The 13012-nt window shown below is 36.0% G+C and overlaps 3 protein-coding genes across 3 annotated transcripts; 2 read left to right on the top strand and 1 right to left on the bottom strand.

Moving 5' to 3' along the window:
- Positions 1-7050: 7050 nt before the first annotated feature.
- LOC136804851 (rootletin-like) lies at positions 7051-8630 on the bottom strand. Its single transcript, XM_067061371.1, has 2 exons — positions 7617-8630; positions 7051-7122 (listed from the first exon to the last, which is right to left on the bottom strand). The coding sequence occupies exons 1-2, from the start codon at positions 8628-8630 to the stop codon at positions 7051-7053; spliced, it is 1086 nt and encodes a 361-aa protein (XP_066917472.1).
- Positions 8631-8977: 347 nt separating this feature from the next.
- LOC136804850 (KRAB-A domain-containing protein 2-like) lies at positions 8978-10487 on the top strand. Its single transcript, XM_067061369.1, has 3 exons — positions 8978-9209; positions 9671-9814; positions 10174-10487. The coding sequence occupies exons 1-3, from the start codon at positions 8978-8980 to the stop codon at positions 10485-10487; spliced, it is 690 nt and encodes a 229-aa protein (XP_066917470.1).
- Positions 10488-10607: 120 nt separating this feature from the next.
- Positions 10608-11584, top strand: LOC136804849 (uncharacterized). Its single transcript, XM_067061368.1, has 2 exons — positions 10608-10781; positions 11219-11584. Exons 1-2 carry the CDS (start codon positions 10608-10610, stop codon positions 11582-11584), a joined length of 540 nt encoding a protein of 179 aa, XP_066917469.1.
- Positions 11585-13012: the final 1428 nt, after the last annotated feature.

The following is a 13012-nucleotide window of genomic DNA, read 5'->3' as shown; positions in this document are numbered from 1 at the left end:
GGACTGTTCTGCGAAATGCCCACCTCGATCAATACAGACTTGTTACTTAACCTTGGATAAATTTCCCAGAATAGCGCTCACCAATCAGTCAATATTGTATTAGTTTAACATACTTCCATTACCTCTATCTCTAGATGAATTCAAACAACAAGTCGATGGAAGAAAGAAGCAAGCTGGCATCGAAGTAGAAAAAAATCTCAACAATGAACCAGGTTCCATCAATTTGTTTCCTTTAAATAAAAATGAAATTATTTCTGTTTAAGTACACAATAAATGTCTAATTGTGCTAGCACCTTATACTTTAATGGGATAAATTTTTTTTGGAATTAAATTTTGCGGTTAAACTCATCAGCAAAGTTTTAAAACATTTTTTAATGAAAGTTTTCGACATGTTTTGACTTATTTGAAAATAACTCGCAGATAACACCTTTTGTAGATAACACCCACATAATTTGATCCTTATAAAGTAGAAGGATTGGCAAGAAAATTTTTATCAATTTTTTTTAACAGGTGACGTTGAAGCCATAACAGCTCAAAAACAAAAAGGTACATTCCTACGTTATGATCATTAAGAACTTAAGTCTCTGTGCAAGTATTTTAGTATTTGTGTAAGAAAATGGTAAATTCTCTATCCCCATCCCATTCATTACTTTTTCTTAAATCTTAGCCAAAGACAACCAAACCAAGCAGGCAAAGGCAAAAGCAACGAAGATGCTTGCACAAGAAATTCTGGAAAAGAAAGGTATAATTAACTTATCAGAGGTTAGAAAGTAAATCTATACTGAATAGCTCAAATTGATTCAAATATTATAATTAATATTTAATTAATACAAAGAAAACCTCATTAGCCATTTTATACAACTTATTTGAAATTTCACATTTTTGAAACAGTTTTCTTTTTCTACAGAAGCATCAATCAAAATAAATCTAAGTGGAGATTTGTTAGATAAATTTGTTGACATGGACGACATTAACTATCAAGTTAACGACATGAATGATTCTGAAGGTAACTTTTGATATTTGAATGAAATAATACTGCACGCACCCCTCGGATTTTTTGTTTTGGTGTAATTTGGATGTTTGACACAAACTTTTTACATTATGTAGCTCACCAGTACAATATAATTGGAGAACAAGAATATAATGATTTCAATATAAAATCAATTTAAAATGTTGAAAGTTAACTTAATGAAATAAACTATTTTCACAGACTTTGAAATAACCAAAACCAATGCGGACCAACAGCAAAACACGAAATTTCAACCACCTAAACAGTACCAGCCATCATATCAACATTCCCAATTCAATATTTCACTACAAGAATTGACACAAATTAAAACACCACCACCAAAACTAGTACAACAGCCACAAATAGATAAACAAACAACTTTCAGACCTAACCAAGCAACTTTCAGACCTAACCAAGCAACTCCACCCTTCCGAAATCACCAGGAATATACTGAAGCTCAGAGTAAGATGTTATTATAATTCTTTCACATTCATATTCACATTTATTTCAGCATAATCAACAATAGCAAAACACTGTCCTGATATGAAATTTAGAAGCAATTAAAAAGATCCAACAGAACTTAACAGGAACATCCCATTGTTCAAAAGAAAAGTTACAAAATTGATGCTATTCAAACCGATATATTTTCATAGAGAAAATCATCTCAGATCAGAATATATGTAGGCATTGAATACTGAGGTGCTTTAATTTGTGTACATGGTGTTTTTATTCACTCCTCAAAATTTTCAATATATCAATTATATTTTTTATTTTAGGAAGCAGGGATCTTTCGCCAGCTCCTCTCAAACTACCAAATTCTGATTCTGTTCAAGGTATGTTAAAGTTTTCTTTCAAAAAAAAAGCTCTTGAGGTAAATACTTATCCAACCAAAACTTTTCAATGTGTTTTTTGAGACCCTTTACTCTTAATTCATTTAAATGTTGTCAAAATAGTCAGTGATATAACTTATTTCACTTTTCAGAAAGATCACCTGTTTATCACCATATGGAAGCAAAAAAAGGTATGTATCATCAAAAAGCTTGACTTGTAGAAATCATTGTTAAGAATGTAACAAAAGTATCCATAAAGGCTTCACTGTTTCTATAAAATTTGCCTAAACTAAATCCATTACCATCAATTTTCCTTTGCCATTTCAAGCCTCGAAATAACGATTCCAAGTGGGTCGGACAAAATGTCCGATCAGGGTTGCTTTAGCTTGAAAATTATAATTTTTGGGTCGGACATAATGCTTTTTGGGTCGGACAATGCCTGATGTCCAACTGTTATTTCGAGCCCTGCCATTTACTTATTTACAAAAAAAATATTCTTAACTCTGTTTCTTTAACAGTGTCTTGTAGCAAATGTCTTGCAACAAACAAGGAGTTGAGAGAGTTGAAAGAAAAACTTAAACAGAAAGGTAACTTTGACTTTAGACAGAGTGACAGTACATCAAAGGAAGATAAGTGCCATTTCCTTTGACCACTAAATTTGATTTTTCAAGTTAACTGCCAAATTAAATTCCCTGTCAAAATGTCTTCCTTTATGTACTCAAAATAGTTTTTTACGTAACCAAACAAGACACAAGGAGATATAGTAGAGATGACATTCAGAATTGCTTCCAAATTAATATGTTAAAAAAATAATAAAATTCCTTACTTTTTGATGAAAATATTCCATATTCCATTGATTAGATAAACAATTGAATTGCATTAAGAAGTTGGTTCCTGATATCCTGACATCACTTGCAGAAATTACGCACCATGCAGAAAGTGACAACCCAGTGAGTTAAAATCTAAATTAAAGAAATTTTTGGTACAAATGAAATACATTAAGCAGTTATTGGGACAAAGTTGAATCTAATGCATTATCTATGCATGGCAATATGACGAGACTGCATCCATTCAAAACCTAATTCTAATTTATATTTATAAGCTCATAAATCTGGTTTCTTGGTAGTTTTTTATTCACTATTTATTCGCGTCGGATAATAATTTCATATATTTTGCAGTAAATATTAAATTTGTCAAAATTATGTAAAATGGCTTGAAATTTTACAAATGCTTTCTAGCCTCTGTTATACCCTGCTTCTTTGGCACTGTATCACATAAAACTTGAGTGGAAAATTGTATATAGTTGACAATGTCAATTTAATTTCAGTATGTTGAAGTTAGTCAAGAATCAGACCATGGACACGAAGAACTGCCCGATTCTAATTTGGTATGATAATGTTTATTATCAGTATTAAACCCAATGTCCTGTTTTTGCACTTATTTCATTAAGTATTGTATTCTAATGTTTTAATGGTCATATGTGAAAGGTCTTTAAAAATCAGATGAGAAAGGTTTAACCATTTAGGAATTATTTCATTTTTCCTAGTATTCCAATAAGACGTCAACGCCAAGACCTAGTGTGGTAAACAAGCCAAAAATGATCCGAAAAACAACCCCCTCGGTAGTAGAGGTGAGAGAACATTGTAGAACTTTGTTAACTCTATTAATTCAAAAAAGGAGCCAATATAAACAAGCAGTAAAAATCCATAAAAATTAGGCCAAGGTTTTCTATTTCAAAGAAATCAGGCGCCAAGATCAAATCATTTCAGCACCTAAAAACTTATTTTATAGCAGCCTGCATATTCCGCTCCAAAGCAACTTTCTTCTAAAAGTCCCCAGTCAATAGGGGCAAAGGTAAGTTATTTATTCACTTTTCAATCAAAAATGAAAATAGTACATCCCTATACCTTAAGTGGATTAATTTTTGCAATTTTCATGTGGCCATTATTCATTTTTATGTTGATTTGCAAAAATAATAAGTTCATGCGTATTTTCCAATTGTACAAGTAAAATGCTAAAATCTTGCTTAAGCTGAAGTGTCAAATTACCATTTTTAAACAATTTTGCGTACAAAAATTTAATGCTGAGGAAATTCCTGATGCTTTTATAAATCAACACTTATTTTCTATTTCAGTTTAAACAATTGAATGAATTTGCTCCACACATTATTTTGACACCAGATGACATGAAAAGGTTACAGATCCAGTCTTCGAACCTTACTAAATGGCGACCTTTCCTCAATGAAATTCTGGACATCCTATTCACCAAAGAAGAATTAGCAAAGTAAATTTCTTGATTTTCAGTTTAGTCATTGGACATATTAATCTATTTCCTCAAAAGTGTGAATACTTTTTTATTACAAATAAATTACAGCCTCCATCCACCGAGGAAAAAAATCTGCGGTATAATCCTACTTAATTAAATTGTAGAAAGAAAAAAGCCTCGGGATCAAGATAATAAAACCAAATTTAGATCAGACGCTATCGGTTAGGTTCGTTTAGGCGGCAATCACAAATATCTTCATTTCGCGTCCTTGTTGAGTCTAAAAAGTGAGTTGGTTGGTCGGTCGTAAAAATTTACGAGTTTCCATTTTGGAGGAAACTGCCAGCCAGCCAGCAGCCAATTCAAACGCGTGTGATGGGTGGTTAAACCCAGACCTTTTAACACTGACCTCCGACCCCAAAATGGTGCATGTAATGATAAAAAAAGTCAAAATGCTGCGAATGCGCTAGAAATTGTTCGCAAAAAATTGGCAATAATAATTTTTTGAACGAAGGAAAGGTCATTGACAGAAAGTCCGACAAATTTACCGCCTCATTGACTCAATTCTACTAAAACCAGACGTAATTAATCGAACAGTTCGATTACCAAACTAATCGAACTTTGTCGAACTTAATCGAACGTCAAAAGTTTGATTAAATTCTTTGTGAGTATTCGATTAAGTTCGACAAAACATACTAAGTCCGACAAAGTTCAACAACGAGAAATGTTCGACAAATTCGACAATAAACTCTGTTCGAAAAAGTTCGACAACAAAAAAATGACCTCCTTTGGGTACCACCGTGAACGGCCCCTTTGTATTTTGAGAAATTTGTGAGTATTCGATTAAAGTTCAACAACCGAACTTAGTCGAACATTAATCGACCAACAAAGTTCGATTAAAAATACCGTTCGATTGGTTCAATTAATTACGTATTAATTACGGGGGACTCAAAACGAAGATATTTGTGATTGCCGCTGTTTTAATAATTCGTAAAAATGAAATGTCAAATTATAAGGACTCACATAATTTTTTTGGACCCAGGAGATACCCACGTAGTTGTTTAGGACCCACAAATTTTTTTTTGGACCCACGTAATATATTTCTGCACCCACGAAATACCCGAGGAAATTTTTTTTGGACCCACAAAGCCACGAGAACCACAATGGCTTCAGACCCACCGGCAAGGGCACGAACCAAGAGACCCATGAGGGCACGCAAATAATAACACTTGAACACAAGTTATTTGTGATTGCGATGTAATGCAATGATAAGATTTCTAAGTTTTTACAATCAAAACTCTCACAATAGGTCATGTGCAATGGGGTCCATGGATAGAAAGACTGGTAATCAAAGACCTCCACTCAACCCCACGCTAATAGCTGATTTGAAAAGTAAGTTAAATTTTTATGATGATGCTTCAGACAACTTTATGCTTACGATATTGAGTTTTATAGAGAAATGAGAAGCTGAAATCATTTACTGTAAGTCATTCAGATTTAATGATTTTTTGTGCTGGAGGAGGTCTGCTTAAGTAATCGATGGAGATGGTCAATGTCAGGTAAATCCAATTTCATAAGAAAATTTACCTCGAGGTTTAGCTGGTTGTGCCATTCTTGTTTCACAGATTATGCAAAAATGAAGTGGCCTTACATCCCACCAGCAACTAAAGGTGAGAAAGCCAACGGATGTAGAGATGAGGACATCAATCGTGTCATAAACTTGAAATGTGGATCAGCACGTAAACCTCCGGCATCAGGTATGCTCCTTTAGAAGTTGTTGATTGTAATGATAATCGTGGAATTAATGTACTCCATTTTGTTGAACTTCTGCGTCTTGAGCTCCCGAGAAGAAAGATTCGACTTTGAGATCACGTTTAAGAGGTAGACTGGGTCGATATAAACATTCTATTTTGATTATTTTACGGAATGATTCACTCTGGAGAATAACTCGCTTTCTTAGCGCGATTCTGTAAAGTACACAAATCAAAAAAAATTGAAACGCCCGTTGCCGCCTAAACGCCCTTCAAGAAAGATAAATCTAAAGCAGCGACGATGCGCTAGAAAGTGCGCCGCGCTAGAAGAACGTGTAGGTAGAACGTTGACCGTGACGGGTACCTCTTCTTTATTTTGCAGAAAAACCGGCAAGGAGGAGACCTAAAAAGGAACTTATAGAAATACAAACGACAAACAACGAGGAAAGTCAGTAAATTATATTTATTTTTTCAACATAACCTTTTCTATGCTGTTTATATATGTTATAACTTTCACCTTGTACCTCATTTTATTAATGTCACCTGATTTTCAAGCTTCAGAATACAAGTAACAAAATGTAATTTCAAATAAAAAGCTTGATTTTCTTTCCCAGTTTCCAAACTTTTATGAGCATTTTGTGTACATTCGAGCTGACGAACATCATTCGTATACATTTGAACATTGCAGACTTGCCAAGTATGCCTGAGTACGCCATTATTTTCAACTCGCAAATCTGCTCAAGTCTGATATCCAAGTAGCAATCATATTGATTTTGGCATACTTCACCACAAGTATGCATTTTTTGCTGCAGACTTTCAAGTATGATTTGTCTCAAATGCAGACTTGGCCAGACTTAAATCAAGTCTGCCTAAAAAATACCGAGTCTGCCGAAATCGAGTATGCAAGTCTGCCAAAATCAAGTATGCAAGTCTGCATCCTCAAGTATGCACGTATGCATACTAAATCAAGTCTGAAACTTTGAGTATGCATTTGAGACAAATCATACTTCATTTCTCATACTTGATGCAGACTTGTGCATACTTCAGTTATTTTCTTAAGGGAAATCGTCTGGCTTTTTGAAGATTTTCTTTTTTCAAGCTCTTGATCCACTTCGACTCAAAATGATAAAGGAAAAGATTAGCCATAAATGGAGCTGTGTCAGACCCCATCGGTATCCCAATGATCTGACGAAAAATTTTAACCCCAAACGTGAAATAACAATTCCCCATGAGATATGAGAGGGCCTGTTAATGTCGCTTTGCGGAAACTCTACCAAAGTAAAAGATCAATTATGTTTACACAAGAATTTTCTTCCTTTTTTTTTAAAAAGTAAATAAAATCCTCGATTGATCACAAAATATAAAGGCCTATCTACACGTATATTTATACATGTGTTTTATTTTCCTCTTTCGATGTATCATACAGAAAGACTCTTAAACAAACAATCATTTTTTATAACGCTAAAATTTGGAGAAAAAAAACGGAAAGGCCAAGCAAAGTAAATCATTTGTGTAAGAAAATGTGAGCATCAAAATAGGAATGTGAAATATTATAACGTTTGAAGAATAATGGAAATGTTTCGGTCGTTTTGGTGTATACTGTTACTTTTTTTTATTGGAATATATGTTGTTAATTGTGAAAATAGATATCGCCCTATAAATGACGATGTTTATGAGAGGTTCATAGAGCTTGATGGAAAAGTTAAGCTCGTTAAAGGGTATAACTCGTTCCAAAAGAAACTTTGGAGGCTTAAACAGAAGAACCTCATTGTCGATCATATCACTGATTACATCACAAAGGAGAAAGAAAGACGAATTGTAAGTATATAAATCTTTTCTTTCTCGAATCAAAATATTATTCATATTATCCATATTCTGTAATACGGAAACCCTCATACTGATTGCTTTTGTGCTATTCTGTAATGTGGAAACCCTCATTCTAAGCGCTTGTGTGCTATTCTGTAATGCGGAAACCCTCATTCTAAGCACTTGTGTGGTATTCTGTAATGCGGAAACCTTCATTCTAAGTGCTTGTGTGCTATTCTGTAATGCGGAAACCTTCATTCTGAGTGTTTGTATGCTATTCTGTAATGCGGAAACCTTCATTCTAAGTGCTTGTGTGCTATTCTGTAATGCGGGAACCTTCATTCTGAGTGCTTGTGTTCTATTCTGTAATGCGGAAACCTTCATTCTGAGTGTTTGTATGCTATTCTGTAATGCGGAAACCTTCATTCTGAGTGTTTGTATGCTATTCTGTAATGCGGAAACCTTCATTCTGAGTGTTTGTGTGCCATTCTGTAATGCGGAAACCTTCATTCTAAGCTTTTGTGTGGTATTCTGTAATGCGGAAACTTTCATTCTAAGTGTTTGTATGCTATTCTGTAATGCGGAAACCTTCATTCTAAGTGCTTGTGTGCTATTCTGTAATGCGGAAACCTTCATTCTAAGTGCTTGTGTGGTATTCTGTATTGCGGAAACCTTCATTCTGAGTGTTTGTATGCTATTCTGTAATGTGGAAACCTTCATTCTAAGTGCTTGTGTGCTATTCTGTAATGTGGAAACCTTCATTCTAAGCGCTTGTGTGGTATTCTGTAATGCGGAAACTTTCATTCTAAGTGTTCGTACGCTATTCTGTAATGCGCAAACCTTCATTCTAAGTGCTTGTGTGGTATTCTGAAATGCGGAAACATTCATTCTAAGCGCTTGTGTGGTATTCTGTAATGCGGAAACCTTTATTCTAAGTGTCCGTACGCTATTCTGTAATGCGGAAACATTCATTCTAAGCGCTTGTGTGGTATTCTGAAATGCGGAAACCACGTTAACTATAAGCATGTTCAAACCCAGTACTAAGTGCTTACTGTGTTTTTAATACTTAGGTGGCTGTTGTTGATGGTAGAAAGATTAGTGTACCAAAGTCTTCAGAGGTAAACGGAATCATTCATTACTTTTATGAACACTTCAAAGGAGAAAATGCTCTCAAGCTATTCAACCGCATCAGAGATCATTATGTTGGTATTTCTCAGGAAACAATCCAAGCTTGGATCAATTCAAACAAACGTCACTGTGAACAAAATCCTCTTTTCAAGAATAAGGATCGCTTGAAACCTGTAATCGCAAAAGCACCGATGGAAAAAGTACAGATTGACTTGGTTGTCTTTGAGAAAACACCATCGTACAGGCAGGACGGAAAGTGTTTCAAATATGTTTTAGCGATTCTTGACGTTTTCTCTCGCTTTGTTTTCCTCCATCCACTTGAATCAAAAGAGCCTGGTCCTGTGATGGACAAACTTATCGACATATTCTTATCAGTTGGCTATCCGAAAACAATTCAAAGTGACCGTGGAAATGAATTTAAAGGTATCTTTAATTGAAGTTTACATTATTAAATAGTGCGTCTTGGCTGTCTGAGCGCGGTGCCAACAAAGTGACCTACACTTGTGTTCATCGTATTTAAATTGCTAGACTAGTTATTTGCTTTGTTGCTTCTTCGATTTACTGCAGAAATTTCACGGCTTTATTCTGCGGAGTCAAGATTGGCTAAGCAGTTAACCAAACATTTTAAGGGAACTTATTTTTGTGGGAACTAGTTTAACGGAGAGCTATTTTGAAACTTCTTTTGAGGAATCAAGTTTTAAGGTTTCTTTGGCTTTGGAGAAAATAAAATCCGTTCTATGAACTATTTGGCCACTGATTTTTATTTTCTTTTTCGATCGGAAACTTGATTTTGCGGTAAGGGGCTAAATTCCCACACGTCAAATTTGCTTCTTGGGAAAATGTGTAAAAAGTTTTTTACATTGATTTAATTTTTCTTATTGAAGGATACGTGAACAGTCTCTGCGACAAGCTGAATATTCCTCGACCCACAAGTAGAGCCTACCACCCACAGTCTCAAGGGAAGCTTGAGCGTTCTCATGCAACATGGAAGAAGAAATTAGTATATGATATAAGCAATAATAATTTAGGTGAGCTTATAATAAAATAGTTCATAATAAGCTACGTCATAATCTCCTTCCCTTCGAGCGTAAAACTTCTTATCTTCGGGATATGATCACTGCTAGAAAGAAAAATTAGAGGGTTTCGAAGTAACCCAATCAGCTGTTAGTTTTAAACATCTTTTCTTTTGTTAAGAATTCTATAGATAAACCTAGCTAACAGCCGAAAAAAGAAGACCTTCAAAACACTTTTAAAACTAATTTAGGCGCTCCTTTTCCTCTTTTACCTAAAAACAGTTTTTAGTCTTAAGGTCTTAAGTCGAGGAGAAATTGTCCCTTCCCGGTATTGCAAGCTACTTACCAGATAATTAAATTTTTATCTTCTAAAGGAAATTGGTGCGATGAATTGGATCTGTATGCCCACCAGTACAACACCGGTGCACATCAAGGGCTTGGAGGAATCTCCCCCTTCGAAGTTTTCTACGGAAGGAAATTGAACGATCGCATTCAAGAAATTGAAACCGAGCAAGATGATGTTGATGCTCGAAATCCGGATTCGAACCTGCAAGAATGGTGTAGGAGAGTGACTGAAATCAGAGAAAAAACGGATGCGAAGAGCACAGCAATCTCAAAAAGATGGTTGATCGTCATCGTCAAAAAAATCCACCATCACGGTATAAATTGGCGAGACTGTTATCGTTAAGATCCAGAAAGGCAAAAAAAAAATAAAAGGAACTATTTTTAAAACGAAAGCACGAGTAATAGAACGAAAGAATGATGGCTACGTTGTTGAGTATAAAGAAAATAGAAAGTTGACGTCCAGATGGCTGCCCGTATCTTGCGTCACCGCGGAAACGAGAACGAAGGAAATCCAAAAACAACGTCAAGCAAGAATAAATCAAGTGCAGAGGAACCCGAAAGGAATGAACAGCAACCAGCCGAACAAAACACTAAGTCAAAACAAGTTACCACCAAAACGGAAATAGAAACGCCTAAAGTATAATCTAACAGTCTGTGCCACTAACTCGATCGGGAAGATTCTTCCAAAATTGGAAGATTCTTCCGAAATGGGAAGAATCCTCCCGAACGGGAAATTAACTTAACACCCAAACGGGTAAACGGACTTCCAGATCGGGAAGAAGCGAGAAACTAAGGAAAACTCGATCGGGTTGGAACTTCCCGTTTGGGAAGTTTACGCAGTTTTTTCACAATTTAACAAGATTTCTACGGTAAAGTCTACTTTTCTTTCGGTGAGAAACCTTAAAATTTCATGCTTCTTCACCTCCAAAAAGTTTCAACTTTCGCCGGTCATCGTACAGCTTCGCCGAGATTCAGTCAATTTTCAACTTCCCAAAGAGGAAGAATCTTCCAAAACGGGCAGAAAAAAATAGAGTAAGTTCTTCCCGTTCGGGAAGGTTCTTCCCATTTCGGAAGAATCTTCCCGATCGAGTTAGTGGCACAGACTGTCTAAGGAAAAGGAGATTAACAACGTACGCTGATTTAGATGGAAACTACCAACAATATCAGCGGGATTTAAAACGGGCAATCGAAAAATCCAGAGCAGAAAATTCTCCCCAATGGGATCTTACAGAAATCGAGAATGAAATGGTTAAGCGTGATCTTGAGGTTTACGATAATCTTGGGGATGGAAACTGCTTCTACCATGCCGTTGCGCATCAACTTTTTGGAGATCCAGGTCGTGATGTTGAAGTTAGAGAAAGTGCTATCCGCTACATTGCAAACCATCCTGATGAGTTCCTTGGTTTCGGTGAATCTTTAGAAGATCCTGATTCGCTATAGAGATTCTTGGGACAAAATAGGATAGACGGAGAATATGCAGACAATTTGATGATCCAAGCAACGGCAAACGCATATAGGATATCGATAGAAATAATTACATCAGACAGAACTGGTAGACAAAATTATCTAACCAATAACCACATAACACCTAGAGATCCTGCTATGCAACATTTGGTGATTGGAAATGTCGACCAGGCACACTATGTTTCAGCGCAGCCTACACTGCCTCACTTGACCTGGGGAGGCTATTCCGAGGAAGAACGGGCGTCACTTAGAAACACTTGTCCTATTGATGGTCCACTTACATGGCATTTGAATGCTATTAAAGCTTATGAAAATTTGAAGGATGGATTGGTTGATAACTTGGAAGGATTCGTTGAGGTTAACACTCGCTTGGAAAGAAGGAACGATGCAGATACAAAGTTAGCATGGCTAAGAAATGTTGCTAAACTTGATATCGAAAAGCCGTTGAATTGTTATGGTTCAGCCGCGGAGCAATTCTTCGAACCTTTGTTGCGTTCACCTATTGCAAAAATTACGAAATCAAGCATCTGCACTTCCGATGGCTGTCCGACAAATGAGATGCCCGATGAATATCCAAGGCATCGACTTTTCACACCATTATTCAATTCTGGTTACGCACCCATGCAGGACCGAATTCAGGAAGCATTAAATCCAAAGAACAAACCATGCTCTATATGCGGAAGAGACAGACAAGACAAGATAAACAATCTCCCTCCTGTAATCATAGTGCCCGGAGACCACTGCAGATTTGGAGAGGGAATACCAACTTTTCTAACATTGACTGTCGGAGAAATTATTCACGTTTTTATTGCTGTTCTTATTACGATCCAAAAGTCCTCGACACATTTCACCGCCAAAATCAAATCGAATGATCATTTTTGGTTTAAGTATGACAGTTTAAAACGACTGTGCATGAAAATGGAAAAGCTTGAATACTTGGACTTGCAAAAAGTTGGTTTCGTTGTTTACGTTAAGAAGTCGCTGACGAACCTTCGGGAATCTGCTAGCACCCCATACATCCTATGTAAATCAGTACAGCCTGATATTGACTATCGAGAACTCCCTGCAAGTTCAATTGCAAGCTCTCCAGAAAGGGAAGTAGAAAGTGATGAGAGTTCGGAATTGGAAATTGAAGAAACCCGACCTGTGAACACATTAACGATAGCTGATTGCTCTGGAATGTCTGACAGCGCAGATGATGAACCAAAAGGAAAACAAGCAATCGCCCCTTCAGACGTTCTCCCGGAAATCGAAACAGGTTTTTTAAAATTTCTTAACAATCGCCAAAAGGAAATCGAACAGGTTCTACTCACTCGTAAAGCGAGTGATACCGTTCAATTTGATCAACTGCCTGCACTCAAAGATTATGATGATGATTATAACGATAGTGTGAAAGATTTGGAA

The sequence above is a fragment of the Clytia hemisphaerica genome, unplaced genomic scaffold (genome assembly GCF_902728285.1).
Source record: "Clytia hemisphaerica strain Z4C2 unplaced genomic scaffold, Clytia hemisphaerica genome assembly, whole genome shotgun sequence".
NCBI classification, from domain to species: Eukaryota; Metazoa; Cnidaria; class Hydrozoa; order Leptothecata; family Clytiidae; genus Clytia; species Clytia hemisphaerica.
Note: the sequence above shows the minus strand (reverse complement) of the source record. Positions and strands in the feature narration are given on the sequence as shown.